At 39.9% G+C, this 18,755-nt stretch overlaps 1 protein-coding gene across 7 annotated transcripts in view; it reads left to right on the top strand.

The window, feature by feature from the left end:
* The window catches only part of LOC139263202 (spectrin beta chain, non-erythrocytic 1-like), a 451,700-nt gene that overhangs the window by 307,387 nt on the left and 125,558 nt on the right, over window positions 1–18,755 (top strand). For all 7 annotated transcript variants that reach the window (XM_070878931.1, XM_070878934.1, XM_070878933.1 and 4 more), the window contains exons 15-20: window positions 1,981–2,118; window positions 6,921–7,677; window positions 8,973–9,175; window positions 9,280–9,370; window positions 10,462–10,608; window positions 13,576–13,839. In XM_070878931.1, coding sequence (XP_070735032.1) covers window positions 1,981–2,118; window positions 6,921–7,677; window positions 8,973–9,175; window positions 9,280–9,370; window positions 10,462–10,608; window positions 13,576–13,839 — 1,600 coding nt within the window. The remainder of the gene's footprint in view (window positions 1–1,980; window positions 2,119–6,920; window positions 7,678–8,972; window positions 9,176–9,279; window positions 9,371–10,461; window positions 10,609–13,575; window positions 13,840–18,755) is intronic.

Below are 18,755 nucleotides of genomic sequence, written 5' to 3'. Positions count from 1 at the left end.
CCTGGCTAAAAAGGGGGAGGGCGGGGGGCATTAAAACTGACAAACATAGACAAATTAAACATTAATGATCAAATTAAAGCTTGGTTGCCGGGGGTTATGATGCACTCCAGTCCCTCCGGCGCCCACCTCTCACAGAAGACCGCGAGCGTACCGGTGGACACCGCGTGCTCCATCTCCAGGGACACCCTGGCTCGGATGTAACCGTGGAAGAGAGGCAGGCAGTCGGGCTGAACGACCCCCAACAGCTCTACAACTCTTTTGGGGCAAACATAAACATTAATTCATGTGCCCCCCGATCTGGGGGACACTCCAAACATTTCCCAAGGCCCTTTTTTTTTGTATTTTTTGTAGGTTTTTTTTTTAGGGCATTAAAATTCCATATTTTACAAGTGCCCCCTATAAAAGGGGAGGGGGACACTAAAAATACCGGCAATTAAAACAAATTAAACTTTAAAACATAAAATCAAATTAAAATTTGGTTGCCGGGGGTTATGATGCACTCCAGTCCCTCCGGCGCCCACCTCTCACAGAAGGCCGCGAGCGTACCGGTGGACACCGCGTGCTCCATCTCCAGGGACACCCTGGCTCGGATGTAACTGCGGAAGAGAGGCAGGCAGTCGGGCTGTACGACCCCCAACAGCTCTACAAACCTGTGAGCATACTCACAGGTGCATACATTATATAAACAACCGTGTATAGTTTTGAACTTGTATCTGAACCTGAGCTTGGGTTACAGTCTTACAACCATTCTCTAGTGTTCCTTATTGATTATAATATTTATTTTAGTAATTTTATTCAGGGGAGGTATTCTTTGGTCAGTTCTGTGCTGGCCGCACCTGTCAGTATGGATGCTGATTGCTTGTGCATTTCACGTTCACTGAGACTGTTCTGTAAAATAGAGAAGGTTAAGGCAGGAACTAATAGAGATTTTCAAAATTATAAAAAGTTTTGAAAAGATAAGTTGTGAAAAATGGTTTCCACTGATTGATGAAACAGAAATAAAGAGTCAGAAACTCAGGATTATCACTAGAAGAATCAAGAGGGCAGTTAGAAAAAATGAATTGACACGGGTTATTAGAATATGGAATGCTTTGTTACAAGTGGCTATTAAACCAGCGACTATGTAAAAGGAAATTGGATAAGTATTTGAAAAGGAAGAATAAAAAAGGTTGTAAGAAAAATCAGGGATATAGCACTTTGGTGGGTAGTCCTGTTTGAAGAGCTAGCACTGGACAGATACAATAGGGGCAATTTTAACCTAATTTGCTGGGCGAGCAACTCACAGGATCAGATGGAATGCTGGTTTTACAACTTGCCCAAAGTTACTCTCCATTTACTTCAGTGGACAACAAAATTTGGGTGGGGTGTAAAATCGGCATTATACCTGATCTCGTCAGTTTCCTGGTGGACGGGTTAGGTTAAGATTGCCCCCAAGGCCCACCTTTTGTGCTGTCATTTTTATGATTCTATGCCCTAGATATTTGGTGAACAGGAGGAGGAATTATAAAGTTCCAACTCGTCAAAGTTAATCTGCTGTTCATTACCACAAAATTGACATGCAATACAAATTATACATGCATTTATGGAGCAGTTACAAGCCAGTGATCTCATCACAGCATTCAGGTGCATTAAAAATTGTAAAGGCGATATTCGAATGGTTTGCAATATTATCAGAACCCCAAAATGACATTACAGCTTTGAAATTGCTGTATGGTACCCAATTGTTTTTAGAGGTTTCTGACCGATCATGATGAACGCTGAAGGGTAGTGCATTTTGTCGTGGATGCATGATATGCCGCATTCTAAGCTATCGGGGCCATGGTTGCTGCAATTGAGTAACGATCATCAGCATTTTTGCAAAAAATTATAGTAATCTATATGCTAATTAAAAATCTTGGATTATGAGCCATCATGCTCATTGTGATTTCTAAAAATATGTCATAATCTACTTCACTTGATGTTTCCTCACACACTTCTTAGATTTGAAATCCTGGAACAGGAAATGAACAATTTGGGATCTCGGATCACTGAAGTAAATCATGCAGCCAACCATCTGGTAGAGAGTGGCCATCCCAGTACGCAAGAAGTTAAAGAATGTCAGAATCGTGTGAACCGCAGGTACGCCCTTAATTTGTTGACATTCACCACACATAGTGCGTAGGATTCATAAGTGGTTTGTGAACCTGGAAAAGAATGTTCAGAACCTAAGAAGATGAAAAAAACTATTCATCCCATTTAGCTCTACGCAAATGATCCACTCAGAGACTATTTTCCTCTTCCACAATTGGTTCCAAACCTGTTCCCCTTACTGGATATGTCTTTTTTTTTACATTCTTCAATTGAGTCTCAATTCATTGCTTTAAGTGAAAACGTGTCATGTTTTTCTCGTTGGGTGTGTATTTTGCTCTTTTCCCCAGTAGTCAGGTGGCCCAATTACAGACCTCTGCCAAATATGTTTTTGCACTAACTATAAGGATCTGTGTGAGAGTTGCCTAGCAGAACGAGTGGGAAAAGACCATTTGACCTAACAATCCCACTCCTTACAGAGTCCTTAAATAATCATTCTGTCATAGATCTTTCTCCTAAATGAAGGAACACCAAGTTCTTTGGGGGAAATAAATCAAACAATGCTCATGGAATCTCTATAAATCTCAATCCCTTTCTCAACAGATATTGCTGCAGCTTCCTTTTAAAGGTGTTGTTGATCTGAATTAACTATGTTTTCTAGTACAATTTTAAAGGACATGCAGGAACAGAGAGTCCTGGGGGTGTACGTACACAAACCTTTGAAGCTGGCAGGACAAGTTGAGAAGGCTGCTAAAAAAGCATAAAGGATCCTTGGCTTTATAGACACAGGCATTGGGCCCGATATTTACAGGAAGGCAGGAAGGGTGCAGGAGGAGGTGTGATAGTTTGGGGGAAACCCGGCAAGGATGAGGATGTGGAAGTCCTGCTGAATTTAGAGGCAGAACCCCATTCGGGTTTTTATCTGCCGCTTCCCGGCTGCTGTGTGAGAAAACCAGCAGCCACAGCCAGGGATCTTTCAGGATCTGTAGCTCCCTCTCCCGGCAATTGGGAGAGGGAGCTACAGATTGGGGCTTGTAGGGGGAGGAAGATAGCAACATCGTAGTTTGTGGGGCGGTGGGGGGGGGGGGGGAGTGGTGGTGGGCGGGGGGGAGGGCGGGGAGAGGAAGCTACAGATCAGGGCTACAGGCGGTAAAGGGGTCAAAAATTTTAAACAGAGAACACGTCCCCAAACTGCGCCTGCTGCCGTTTTTATGGTGGGAGGTACATGTCGTCCAAGTGCCCTGCCCTCAAGAAGTGGAACAATTCAAAAATATATTTAAATCAAGCTCCCACACTGGGGAGGTTAATATTGAGGTTATAGAGTTCAAAAGCAAGGAAGTTATGCTGCAATTTTATAACTCACTGGTAAGGTCCCAACTGGAGTATTGTCGCCAATTCTGGGCACCACACCTTAGAAAGGATGTCAAGGCCTTAGTGAGAGTGCAGAGGTTGTTTACGAGAATGGTACCAGGGATATGGGACTTCAGCTTTAGAATCATAGAGATTTATGGTACCCTCTAATCCTCCTGCCAAATACTTTAAATCTATGTAGAGAGACTGGGGTTGTAAAGAAAGTTAAGGAGAGATTTAATAGAGATCTTTAAAATCATGAAGGGTTTTAATAGATTAAACAAGGAGAAACTGTTTCCAGTGGCAGAAGGTTTGGTAACCAAAGGACACAGATTTAAGGTAATTGGCTAAAGAACCAAAGGGGAGATGATGGGAATTTTTTTAATGCAATGAGTTGTCGTGTCTGGAAAGCTCGACATGAAAGAGTAGTGGAAGCAGTTTCAATACGGCTCAAATTTTACATTGTACGCAGCCGTAAGTGCCCCACAAGTTCCAGGTTTCTGCACGTGCTGCGCATGAGAGAAAACCCGGAACTTGCGATCTGTCAAGCTCATCTACATGCGCAGGAAATGGTCACTCGCTGTCGATGAGTTGGGCTATTTGCCCAATTACTGCCCAGCGAATGGTCATGAAACTTTTATGCCTGGTAAAAGCAAGTGTAGAGCCTTTTTTTTTTAACCAGCATAAGGGTTTAAATAAATATTAGAATAATTCTCCCATTAGTTGTTTAATTGTCCACCAACATTCACAACTGGATGTGGCAGGACTGCAGAGTTATATTCTGATCCGTTGGTTGCAGGACCGCTTGGCTCTCTCTATAGGATGCTGTTTCCGCTGTTCAGCTTAATGTAGCCCTCTGTTTTGCTTCACCAGGTTGGCACCTCATTTTTAGGTATGCCTGTTCTTCTACACTCCTCCGCTGGCTTGATGGTATTGGTAGAGTGAGGGATATGTTGGGCAATGAGATCATAGATTGTGGTGGAATATAATTCTGCTGCTGCTGATGGCCCATAGTGCAACAGTGTCCAGTTTTGAGCTGCTAGATCTGTTCTGGATCTATCCCATTTACCACGGTGGTAGTGCCATACAACATGATGGTGTGTGTCCTCAGTGGACAGACTGTGTGGTGGTCATTCCTACCAGTACTTTCATGGACAGATGCATCTGCGACAGATGGATTGGTGAGGTCAAGTAGGTTTATTCTTTGTGTTGGTTCTCTCATCACCTGCCGCAAGCCCAGTCTGATAGCTATGCCCTTCAGGACTTGGCCAACTCGGTCAGTAATGGTGCTACTGAGCCACTCTTGGTGATGAACATTGAAGTCACCCATGCAGAGTACATGCTGTGTCCTTGCTACCCTCAGTGCTTCTTCCAAGTGATGTTCAATATGAAGGAGCATTGATTCATCAGCTCAGGGAGGGCAGTAGGTGGTAATTAGTAGGAGGTTCCCTTCCCCATGCTTGATCTGATGCCATGAGACTTCATGGGTTCCAGAGTCAATGTTGAGGACTCCCAGGGGCATGCCCCTCCCCGTCTGTATACCACTGTGCCACCACCTCTGGTGGGGCTGTCTGGTGGACACATCAAAGGATGGTGATGGAGGAGTCTGGGCATTGACAGATTGGTGCGATTCTGTGAGTATGATTATGTCAGGCTGTTGCTTGACTAGGCTGTGGGACATCTCTCACAATTTGGCACAAATCCCCAGATGTTAGTGAGGAGGACTTTGCAGGATTGACCGGGCTGGGTGTGCTGTTGCCGTGTCCGAATCCGCTGCCTAGGTTTAAGCCAAGTGGTACGTCCGGTTTCATTCATATATTTTTAGAAGCGGTTTGATACAACTGAGTGGCTTGCAATGCCATTTCGGAGGGCAGTTAAGAGTTAACCACATTGCTGTGGTTCTGGAGCCAGACTGGGTAAGGATGGTGGTGAACCAGCTGGGTTTTTCCAACAATCCGATAACTTCTTGGTCACCATTACTGAAACTAGCTTTTTATTCCAGATTTATTTAATTTACTGTATTCAAATTAATTCAGTTAATTTACATCTCCAGATTATTAGTCCAGGCCTCTGGATTACTTGTCCAGTAACATAACCACTATACATTACTCCTGTGCCCTTAGATGCAGCGTCTGTGCATTAACAAATCTCAAACAATGATTATTTTAATTTTGCTGAAGATACATTGTTGAGTTAAGCACCACTGCATTGCCCTGTAGCAGCTGTATTACAACTTTCACTGTTGACGAGCCAGGAAAATTGATCTCATAAGCAAGTCTATAAATAATTAATTGACTCTGCCTTCCTTGTCTAGATTTATTGTTTAGGTAAACTCTAGCACGTTAAGCAGTATACGCATTGTATTATTTATCAGCTGTTAATGATTTGACTGACCCTAAGGTGTCTTTGCATTGTGAGGTAAGAAATTAAAATTTAATATGATAACACCATGAAAGCAGTGGTATTGAAAAGCTGGTGAAGTTCCATGGAGTACTGGGGGTTCAGTTCCCTGCACGGAGAGTTTCTAATTTCAGCACTAAATAGATGCCATGAAAGAGGAATATTAGATCCACACTGTTCTTGCATGCGTCCATGCATACAGTTGGAGTAGAGAACTATCAGAGGTCTGTCTGGTGGCCCATTGCTTGCTCATCATCTTTGCCAACCTATGGTCTGAGGTATGAGAAGACCCAGAAAGGGAAAATATAAAATTCCGTATCAAAAAAGAAAAGTTATTATTTCGTGGGATGCAATTTCAATCCAGAAATTAAATTTCTTTAAACATTCTGTACCATACCTGGAAATAATCCTGTATTTGCTATACATTTGTTCAGCTTGTATTATCGCTCATATTTACTTCATGCAGGTTAATTGCCTCAAGGCTCAGTATATTATGTCTTGTTTGAGTACAGAGCAGTTGTTTTGCTGGAAGGTGTGGTGAGGAAGGAGAAAATTCTGGACGAAACACAGATGAACACAAAACAAAAGAATCGCAGAATACTGTTATCTTCTGAAAAATTTGACTCCACCCCAGAAAGATTTTGTTTTAGTTTGCTACTGTAAATTTTTACCCAATCCCTTGCCCCCCACAACTCAATCAAGATATGGAATTTAATAAGTAGTGAACAAAGTTACCCTGTGATACAGCACCACGTAGTTCTAATATGTTGCACTCCTATGCCACCCCAAATGTTGCCCTCTTTATTTTCCTGGAGTCTTCTCCAGTCAGGAGCATTGAACACCCTGAGCCATGATACTGCCTGGTCAAAGTAAAATGACTCTGTTGGATTGCCATACATGACTAATCCCCAACCTAAAAAAACAGGATTCAAAGCATAAACCAAAATAAGTTTTATGAAAATAATTTTAATTTATTGTTTTAAGAAAGATTATTTACTGTGTAATTTCCCCTTTGAATTTTTGTGACATTTGCCGACAGATGGATAGATTATTTTCTGTTTGAGATGCAGATTTCTGCATGATAATATTGATGCTATTTGCAGATGGTTGCTGTTCCAGAAGTTGGTAGAGATGAAAAAGAACAATGTGGACTCTGCATTAAGTCTTCAGAATTATTGTCTCGAGTGTAATGAGACTAAAGTCTGGATCCGTGAGAAAACCAAACTCATTGAATCAACTCAGGAGTTGGAAAGAGACTTAGTCGGTGTCATGGCCATTCAAAGAAAGTTATGCGGAATAGAGAGAGATCTGGCTGCCATTGAATCAAGGCTTCCAGAGTTGCAGAAGGAGGCCCATACATTGGCAGATGAGCATCCTAAGCATGCTGCAGATATCTTGAATAGGCTTAAGGAAATCAATGATGTCTGGGATGAATTGAAACATACGCTTCAAGGTTGCGAGGAATCGCTTGGTGAGGCCAGCAAACTGCAGAGATTCCTGCAAGATTTAGATGACTTTCAGTTGTGGCTATGCAAATCACAAAAAGCTATTGCTTCTGAAGATGAGCCAAACTCCTTGCCCGAAGCAGAAACACTACTCGGGCAACACAATGCCATAAAAAATGAGGTAAATCGTTATGAGGAAGATTACCAAAAAATCAGAGACACTGGAAAAATGATAATACAGGAAGAAACAGACCCACAGTTTCAAATATTAGAGCAGCGATTGAAAGGATTGGACACTGGTTGGAATGAGCTTCATCAGATGTGGGAAAACAGAAAGGATCTTCTCTCTCAGTCTCTTGGATATCAGCAGTTCCTCAGGGACAGCAAACAAGCAGATCGCATTCTCAGCAATCAGGTACTTGATTATTGTCATAGCATGCAATCACACTACAAGCGTCATGTTAGCGTGAAGCGTTTTCAGCTGACCAATAAAGCTAAACTTATGTAGTATAAATTGGAAAAAAAAAACACAAAAATCACCAAAAAAACAAAAACAAAAAAAAAAGGGCACATGAAAAGTGTTTGGAGTGTCTCCCAGATCGGGGGGCACTTGATTTAATTTATTATGTTTTCCTCAAAAGAGTTGTAGTATAAATTGGAGGTTGAAGACCAAACTGACACTGAAGCAAAGCAAAGTTAGAACATTTTGATCTGATGTGATATTTTTAGTGTAAATGCGCACTTAGTCTTTTTTTGACTAACAAGACAAAATGGGATACTGATTATTTTTGGGGCATTCAAGAGATCTTTTATTCATTTGGGCAGTGGAAATATGATAGACATCAGAGCAAATTTATTGGCATTTTAGGAATGCATTGACAATCTATTCAGCCTCTAATTGCAGAATATCACCCTTCAATGTATTGCACTTTAAAAAGCAGACCAGTGAGAATGTAATTAAGAGTATTTTGCACAGTACAGTCTTATCTGCTGGGATCTTGACTTGGGTCTATGTCTGAAATCTTTTTTCCAATGATTACATGATTACAACTGAAAAAAAAATGATCTTAGATATTTAAAAACATTAACCCGGTTGGTTTTCGTCTGTTCTGCAATGCAGTGTTTGGCCCCATCGTTAGGGTATGCATATAGTCAAAAAATATGTGCTGCTGAATAAATTACAAAAAGGCTGATAGTAATTCCATTGCAATTAATCATTGCATTTTCTGATACTGTCTTTGATGCAAATCATTTCCTTTGAACAAGCAACATCTATCTTTGAAGAATCTTTGACTTCATTGTGGTATTTATTTTTTAAATTTGGAATATGCTAATCTGTTATATGGCACGGCAGGATTGAGCAATTAATGTAAGCATATTTGTGAATGGAAATTATGGGAATTAAAGTACATGGCTCGGTGTATTGTCTGGGCTGGGATGAAAGGTCACTGGGCAGTTCTCTCGCAGCTTTTGTGTGCCTTGTATCAGTTGGTTATATTGTGGCAAAGGCAAAGACCTGGGAGCAGGTAAGTAATCATCTTCATAATTGTACATTGTGCAGAGGTTCTAAAGAAGGAAATTCAAATATGGGGAAAGAGAAAGACAAATTTAATTAAGCTTTCAAGTCTAAAATGATTTATAAATGCAAATGGTAAATATTCAGAAATGTTACGAAAAATGTTTTGGGGTAAACTATGACATTTTCTATAGGAATACAGTTTAATGCACGTTAAAATGCCAAATACACTGGAAGCAGCTGAAGGTGCTATCAAGAAACATGAGGATTTTGTGACAACCATGAATGCCAATGAAGGCAAAATCATTGGGACAATCAATGGAGGAGAAAAGCTCATCAATGATGGAAATAATTTCAAAGACAAGGTGGTTGACAAGATCAAATCTATCGATGAAAGGTAAAAAGCGAACGTCTAGAGCACCGAACTCGCAGGATGTGTGGTTAAAAGATGCTACTGGTTTTTAATGTTTCAGTTCTAACGTGATTTTGTTGCTGCTCCAGGTACAAAAAGAATAAGAAACAGGCGAAAGAGGTGGCAGCACATCAAAAAGACAACCGTGATCTTCAGCATTTCCTACAGAATTGCCAAGAGGTTTGTGACCGTATCTGATTAACCCAGTAAATTTTCATTCAAGATTTATGCAGATCTTTGAATTGAGTGTGGTACAGTGCACGTGGAATGCAAACACGCCATGCTACGGGATGGGAGGTTGCAGGTTCATAAGAATCATAGAAAATTATGACAGAGAAGGAGGCCATTCAGCCAATCGTGTCTGTGCTGGTCGAAAAAGAGTTACCCAACCTATTCTCAGGTTTGCATGCATGATTTCATAGATGATGAATTTCTGTCTCTCAATGTGCTGCCAAACAGGAAGTTTTCCCATTACTTTCCGCAAACCATGTGTCGTTTGCACTGTCTGGGCCTACCCCAACTTCATGGGGGGATGGATAGAGGTAAATAAGCATTGATTAAATTTTCAACAAGACAAAGCTCTCTGAAATATAAACAGAAAATGTTGGACATACTCAGCAGGTCAGGTAGCATCTGTGTAGAGAGAAACGGAGTTAATGTTTCAGGTTGGTGACCTATCGGCAGAACTGGAACCTTTTTTCAAAGCTCTCTGAAGTTTCTCCCTGAGCCCTCCGTAAAGTATAATCCAACTAAACAGGATATTAATCAACAATATACATTACTTCTGACCATGTTTGCGCACTATTCTCCAGATCCTAACCCGACTGGAACTATCATAGACTATTTAATCATCTATAACTATTTGCCCTGATGCAGCAATGTCATTTAACAGGTATTTATCCAGCTCCTTTTCCGCGAGTAGATCAAGATACCATTAAATGTTCTTGCTCAGAGTTCATGCTGTGAATGTTATATAACTCTGTGAGAGAGGGGAAAAAATTTCCTTTATCCTTGGTCTTGCCTGAGGTTTGACAGCATTACCCTTGAATCCTATGATCGCAGATTAAGTTAAAAAGCCTGCCCGTTTGACATGCCTGTGGCAGTGTGTTCATCTCTGCATGAGTCAAACCACAGTATATTCCTTAAAAATATCTGTTTCAGCAATTGTCACTGGTGGTTACATTGAGTACAGGATCCTGTCTTCTATTGTGCTAAATTCTTCCAAACCAATACTGCATCTGGAACTTGTTCACTCCTGTTTCTGCTTCCAGCTTACTTTCTGGATCAATGAGAAGATGCTAACAGCCCAGGATACCTCTTACGATGAGGCTCGCAACCTGCACACAAAATGGCAGAAACATCAAGCATTTATGGCTGAGCTGGCATCAAACAAGGAGTGGCTGGACAAAATTGACAAGGTGAAACAGAGTTTAGGAATGGGAATAAGTCCTAAAGGCTTTTGACAATGCTGTCTAACAAAGAAATCTCTCTTCCGTACAACTTCACAGTGTGCATCCGTTCTTACTCATTCTATAATGAGGTGTGATGTTTTTAATATCCTCTCTGAATATTGTTTTTTGTTATAATTTTTGGAAATGCATTTTCCACGATACAAAGCACTATTTATACAGGGGGACAATGCACACAATGCCTAAAGTCACATCTCTTAAACACAACTTGTGTACAACATTATGGCCAAGAGCTTCCGCTTTGGGTTAAATCAACGATCTGGGCGCAAATTGCGCTCAATAACGCGCTAGTTTTGCAAAGTGAGCTTTTTGCTTACGTTTCCGCTCAAACTTAACTGTATATCGTCGAAGGTAAAATCTTCCATAAACCAGCGCAATTGGCCAACATGTTCGAAAATCATTTAAAAAAAAAAGTCATTAAAAAAGTATTCCTTGATATATTTGAGTGGTAACTTGGCACAGTTTTATTAATATAGCTGAAGATGAGTTTATCACAAAAATAAACATTTTAATCAGCCCACCACCTGTGAGTGACCTGATTTTAAATAACTGAAAATGACTTTAATAGCTATACAGAACATTTTCTAGTCACACTGGCGTACAGTAGTCAGTTACTTAATAAATTAAAAGAAAATATTTAAAAGCTTTTAAAAGGTGCCCAGTACTGCCTTTGCAACAAAAAAACAGCTTTATTTTAAGAGCCTCTTTGAAGACCCGCAAACGGACGCATTTAGTGGAAACTCACCATGGTGATTAATTCGATTTGAGGGACATGGTCAGTTTTGTGGGTGGGGCCGGCTTCCAACGCAATGTTTTTTAAACTAGTGTAAAGGATAGTGACTTGCGCTTGACATAAGTTGTGCTTAAAATTCTTCGATCTTTTGTGCTGGTTTGCCAAATTATGGATGAGTGCACAATCTAGCGGAAACTCCAGGCCTATATGCTTCTAAATGTCCGAGCTCACAAAATGCACAGTGCTTCAAAACAAAATACCTAAAATATTTCAGACTTGTAAAGTAGATTTTATTAGTCAATTGAATAATGACTACAGTAGAAAACTGCTGAATGTATGAGATCCAAATGAAGAATTTGAACCGTAGTTTGGAGAGGCAAGGCAGTAACTCAGTCAGAGATAAATCAATAGTTTAAACCAAAATTAAGGAATCGATTTGTGTTTTGTCATCAAGCAATTCACTTCATAATTGGCTTAGCATTGGTGTTAGAAAATTTATTGATATGCAGAATACCTTTGCATTGAAACAGCAGAATGATATATTCTAGTTAGAGAGTAATATTTTATATTTATTGAAGGGCTGTGTTATAAAAAATATTTTGATAGTTACTCACTGGATTGCAAGTTATTATTTATATATTCGTCCAGTGAGCCATACGACTGTGCTATTGACTGAGGAATTCCTGTGTGCACTGTCTGCAATTAAATTCTGAATCTCTTTATTAAAAAAGGTTTGATTTTATGTGACAGTACAGATATCGCTCACAACCAATATGATTTTCATGGTTCAGTCTGTCTCTCTCGCTCTCAGTCTGCCACAGGTTTAAATGATCAAATTGAACTTTGAACTGCTTAGAATAAATATGACTAGCTTAATGTTTCCTGTGACAGTCCCTTTTCCAGATTGAATGATACATCAGTGGGGGCTGTTTACAACTCTCAAACATAGTCTCCTGGCTTAATTAAGACATCATTGCTATATGGAAGTCAAAGAAAAAAGCCACCTCTGCAAACCAGACTGACTGAGTGAGACAGTCATCTTAGATGTTCACAGGCTTAGCTTTAACTTTATACAGTACAGTGTACTGAAATATATTTACACGCATAAGTATTTTTGACTGTCTACCTATATACAGTGGCAATATCTTGGAATTTGTCACAAGTTCATTACACATAATGCATAGAGAAATCTTCTCTCATTATCAAAGTTAAAATGAATTTCCATCAAATATCACAAGAACAACTCCTCAATCGCCCATCAATTTGGTTGACATCTAAAATGGAAATTTACATGTAACATTCATCATCTTGCTTTTAATAACTTACTTTGTGTGATTTGAACAGAAAATATGTTGAGTGGCCATATGATATAATTTATCTTCCACTTGTGACACTGAGCACAACTCACTTGCACCTTTGACATTCATTAGTTAGCCCACTCGTGATTATGAGTCGTATCCTGCCTCTTCTAATTGTATATCCTCTATACTTTTACTCCCATATTTGGTAATTAAATTGAATGAAATTGCCTTTTTTTTGCTTACATTATAGAAAAAATCCAAAATTGTCAATATAGGGATGCAGGTGATATGAAGACTTAAGTGCAAATGATTGTAATCTCTTTGAACCCTGCAGTTGTGTTATAGCCTTTAATACCTATCTGGCTATATTATCAACTAAATCAGCTTATAAATAGCATAGCATTTAAATAACTTCAAAATTACTGTGGCACATGAGGGAATTCTTCTCCCATACTTGTGTGCTTAGATTTAAATTCATTAAGTATATTCATTTTACGCAACTGACTTTCATCCAATTGAATCTGGTTCTTTAATTCAATATTATGGGACTCTGGGTTGCCTTTAGCATTGGTGTTCCTGCTGATGAACACAATGCCAATACCATTTTTCATTAGCCGTTTAAGTTTTGTACTATACCATTATTCATTGCAAATACTTGCCAACACTAAAAGCGATGGTAGCTTAATGTGAATAATCCCAAAGCCCGCAAAGTTCGCTAGCATGCAGTTACTATTGCATTGTTGCCCATTTGTGAGAACCACTTTTGTTTTTTTGGATTTGAACAGAAGCTTGAAAATCATACCTCAATTATATAGCAACGTGTTGGCATCATGATATTGGGGAGGGTGTTCATTTTGTTTGATAGTCTTTCCCTGATGGCAGGAAGGGAAGCAGCTAATGGACGAGAAGCCAGAGTTTAAGCCAATTGTCTCAAAGAAACTGGAAGAACTGCATTATCTGTGGGAAGTTTTGGATTCGACCACCAAGGACAAGGCACAGCGCCTATTCCATGCAAACCGGTCAGAACTGTTTGATCAGAGCTGTAATGACTTAAACAAGTGGATGGATGAGGTGGAGTCACAGCTAATTTCTGAAGACTTTGGAAAGGACCTGACGAGTGTCAATATCCTGCTCAAAAAACTACAGGTAATGATGTTAACTCTATTTCGCGCTCCACAGATGCTGCCTGACTAACTGAGTACTTCCAGCATTTCTTGTTTGTATTTGAGCTCATGAGTAGGCTCAACTGGATGGTTTGTAAATGGAGATGAAATTGTTGATGAGTGCTTGTTATCCATATAATACACCTGAAAGTCTGGAACAATTATTGGCATTTGACCCATGGCCTCTCCAGACCAGGTGTACAGTTGGCATTGGCTCTCCCTAACTTACATAATGACCAATGTTTAGGAACATTCTTCAAATCTAAACATTAATATATGACTTGCAAAAGTAGAAGAACCTTTCAAGAGGCAGGAATAATTGAGTTATCTTTCATCATTCAGTAAAAAACCCAGTGGATTTATATCTTATAAACATGCATGAGCTGACTGCCAACATACATATTTCAACAGTTAGCAAAAATTTAAGAGTGTAGGAGCCCAGTTACCCTGACCAATAAGTAGCACAGCTGCACAAAGTTAATGTGAAATCCGCTACATATATCATATTTAGAGGAGTACCAATTATGAAAACCCACATGAAGGTCAGTCGTTCATCCAACCTAATATTTCTGAAGGTGCAAATCGATATCCTGGGGATGCAAAGTAAATTTTCTCCATAATCTAGAAAAACACAGGAAAGTTTAAGGCTCCATAACATAATTGGGGTAGATTTACCGGCGCAAATTGTGACCAAAATTCTGCCCGTCTGAAAAGTGTTTTTTTTCCCCCCACTTTTCTGCTCAAGTTCATATGCATGTCGCCGAATGCAAAATCTGCCATGAATCAATGCAATTTGTTAGCGTTTGAAAACCTAACTAAAAAAAAAATGTGCTTTAAAAACTGTTGCTTGATATATTTAAGATTGGTAACTTTGTAAAACGTTTGATTAATACAACTGAAAATGGGTTTATCACATAAAATAAGCATTTTAAATCACAGTGTCAATCAATGTTCCCTGCTGCGCTTTATTCTGCGTGACCAGTTTCTTTTAATGCGCAGTCCCTTTAACTTTGTGCGTGTGCTGTAAAATGTAAAAGCTGGTGAGCAGCCTGCGTTGCACTTACTGATTACTGCACGGCCGCGCACGCGCACCTTAGCGGGAACATTGGTGTCAATCCATCACCTGTGAGTAACCTGATTTTAAGTGACTGAAAATGACTTGAAAAAACTATACAAAACTATTTTCTAGTTAGATTGGGGTACATTAGTGAGTGCCTTAGTAACTTAAAAAGAATTGCCAGTTTTGTGGGCAGAACCTGCTTCTAGCGCAATGTTTTTCAAACGAATGCAACAGATCACGGAAACTCAAGTTGCGCTGAACACAATTTGCACTTAAAATTCCATGATCTTTTGCACTAGTTTTAAAAACGTCATGCTAGAAGCAGGTGCTGGAAGCAAGCGATTGTGCTAGTTACACTGATAGCGAGGGAAATGCGGCAAAAAAACCAGCTCAATCGAGCAGAGACTCCAGGCCGTTATCTTTAAATTTATTGGCCTAATAGAGTGACAGAGGAGGTTTAAACTAAGTTTTAAACTAAACTTTTATTACTTGGGTGAGCTTGGTCTGTATCTTAGAGAATTCAACTTGCATAAAAATGGCCCGGAGATCGTGATGTCATCGCCGTGCGCATCGCCCCAGATATCGCCCCGGACCCAAACTTGGGTTCGGCCCCCTGCAGCATTGCAGGACGAAAACACCGGCAGCTGCAGGAGGCGTCCATCAGGAGGCCATGTGCTTCTGCGGTGATACTTAAAGGCAAGGTGGCCGAGGTAAGTATAAACACAATTTTCCTTCTCTCTTGCAGGGTTTTCGCAGGTCCCTGCCTGCAATTGATCAGCCCGGCACTGTGCTTGAGTGCCGGACTGATTGGGCAGGATTGTGGCTGCCGTGGTGGTGAAAAGTTTTTGTTTTGCAGAGCCTGCAGCGATGGCCCTTCCCTTTTAAGGAGGATAGGAGCCTTTCAATGCAGCAGTGCTGCATGGCCCATTTTTTTAAAAGTTTGAAAACATTAGTACCTGGCGGACATTAGTGTCACAGGACACTCCTGAATTTCTCCCCCATAGAGTCTGCAGCACCAAACTAGGCCCTTTGGCTTACTGGTCTGTGCTGATGTTTATGCTTCACACGAGCCTCCTCTCACCCCTCTTCATCTCACCCTATCACTATATCCTTGTAATCCTTTCTCCCTCATGCACTTATCTAGCTTCCCCTTAAATGCATCTATGCTGTTCGCCTCAACTACTCCTTGTGGTAGCGTGTTCCATATTCTTACCATTCTTTATGTAAAGAAGCTGCTCCTGAATTCCCTATTGGATTTATTAGTGACTATCTTACATTTATGGCTTCTAGTTTTGGACTCCTCAATAAGTGGAAACATTTTCTCTATGTCTACCCTATCAAACCCTTTCATAATCTTAAAGACCTCTAACAGGTCTCCCTTCAGCTGTCTCTTTTCTAGAGAAAAGATCACCAGCCTGTTTAGCCTTACCTGATAAGTATATCCTGCAATTCTCGTATCATCGTTGTGAATCTTTTATGCTCCTTCTTCAGTGCCTCTGTATCTTTTGTTATAATATGGACACCAGAACTGCGCACAGTACTCCAAGTGTGGTCTAACGGATACAAGTTTAACATAACTTCTCTGCTTTTCAATTCTATTCATAGCCTTCCCTTCTTAGGCAGTCCCTCGGAGTCAAGGATGACTTTTATTCATATAGAATAACATTAGCTCTCCACCAGTCCTCTGACACTATTCCCTTTTCTAATAATTTTTTTACATATATGTGTAATAGTGCCTCTGCTTACTCTTCCTTAATATGCACGGATGCAATTAATCTGGATCAAGGGTTTTATCCTCTCTAAGTTTGATTAGTTTAGCAATTATCTCCTCCTTTCAATATTACATTTCTTGATATCTCTCTTGAGCTCTTTCTCTAATGTCTTGTTCACCTTGTTAGTTTCACTGGTAAATAATGAAGCAAAGTAACTATTCAATGTTTCTGCCATTTCACTGTCTATAGTTGTGAGTTTAGCGTGTGCATCCTTAGTGGCCCTATCCCTATTCTGATTTTTCTTTTGTTATTTATGTTTCTGTAGAATACTTTACTATTTCTTTTTATATTTCTTGATAATTTAATTTTGTACTTCCTCTTTGCCTTCCTAATTTTTATTTCACTTCTGTCCTATCTACTTGGTATATTCCTTTTTCTTTAGTTTCAATTTTATTATTTTTTTCTTTATTAATCCATGGTGTTTCATTATAATCTAGTTGTTCTTGCTTTTTAGCAGAATATATTTTCCCAGAACTCTGTTGTTCACTTTTTAAAATATTTCTCACTGCTGTTCTATCTCTTTGTCAACATTTTTTTTTCCAATTTACCTAGTTCCTTTCTCATCTCCTCAAAATGAGCTTTATTCCAATCTGTTACTTTGGTCTTTGTTTTACTTATGTCTTTCTCAATCATTTTAAACTTTATTATGTTATGATCGCTATTATCTAGATGTTCAACTACACTTCTCTTATGTGTGCAGCTCAGATTATTCAATTTGAATAACAATTTTTAAAAGCCTCTAAAATTATAAAGGAATTTGATAGTGTAGATACAGAAATACTATTGCCTCTGGAAGGGAAAACAGGAACAAGCAACATAATCTTAAAATTAAACCCAGACCATTTAAAAGTGAAATCAGGAAGCATTTTTTCACACACAAGTTAGTGGAAACCTGGAATTCTCTTCCCCCCCCTCCCCCCCCAAAAAAAAAATGATGGATACTGGGTCAATTAAAATTTTCAAGCCTGAGATTGATAGATTTTTGTTCGGTAAGTGTCTCGAGGGATGTGGAGCAAAGGCGGGTAAATGGAGTTGAGCAGATCAGCCAAGATCTAATTGAATGGTGGAATTGGCTTGAGATTCTGAGTGTCCTACTTCTGTTACTATGTTCGTACCATGGATGAAGCATTAAATATATGTAAGGAGTTAAAACAGTTGGTAGCATAGATAATAAATTCTCTCACATAGCCAGTTAGGTAGTCTGCTTTTTATTACCTCAACTGCATTGTCAGAATTAATTTCTGTTTACTTTTGTTGATTTTTATTCCCTGAATCAGTTAACCACTTTTCTAAATCCATGTAAGCATAATCAACAGAGTAGAGTATTACAAGAGAAATAACTTGGCATGTTGTGCTTATTTGAATAGGTAGGCAGCCTAACATCCAAATGTGGTGGAACAGCACGGTAGATAGTGAATTGATCAATATTCAATCAATGTGGAACCAGCAAATCAGTGAAGTTGGAATATACATAATGGGCACAATGGCAATTAATGAGCCCATTAAGGCCACACCCTAATTAAGTACATAATTTGCCCTCTATCACAATTAATACTACTAAAACAAATAAGATCACCATATCAACATAGGCAGTCCCTCGAAATCGAGGAAGACTTGCTTCCATTCTAAAAGTGAGTCCTTAGGTGGCTGAACAGTCCAAGACGAGAGCCACAGTCCCTATCACAGGTGGGACAGATAGTCGTTGAGGGAAAGGGTGGGTGGGACAGGTTTGCCGCATGCTCCTTCCGCTGCCTACGCTTGATTTCTGCATGCTCTCAGCGATGAGACTCGAGGTGCTCAGCACCCTCCCGGATGCACTTCCTTCACTTAGGGCGGTCTTTAGCCAGGGACCCCCAGGTGTCAGTGGGGATGTTACACTTTATCAGGGAGGCTTTGAGGGTGTCCTTGTAACGTTTCCTCTGCCCACCTTTGGCTCATTTGCTGTGAAGAAGTTCTGAGTAGAACGCTTGCTTTGGGAGTCTCGTGTCTGGCATGCGAATAATGTGGCCTGCCCAGCAGAGCTGATCAAGTGTGGTCAGTGCTTCAAAGTTGGGGATGTTGACCTGG

Source organism: Pristiophorus japonicus, chromosome 4, assembly GCF_044704955.1.
Source record: "Pristiophorus japonicus isolate sPriJap1 chromosome 4, sPriJap1.hap1, whole genome shotgun sequence".
In the NCBI taxonomy this organism is placed as follows: domain Eukaryota; kingdom Metazoa; phylum Chordata; class Chondrichthyes; family Pristiophoridae; genus Pristiophorus; species Pristiophorus japonicus.
This window is presented reverse-complemented; position numbering and strand designations above follow the sequence as displayed.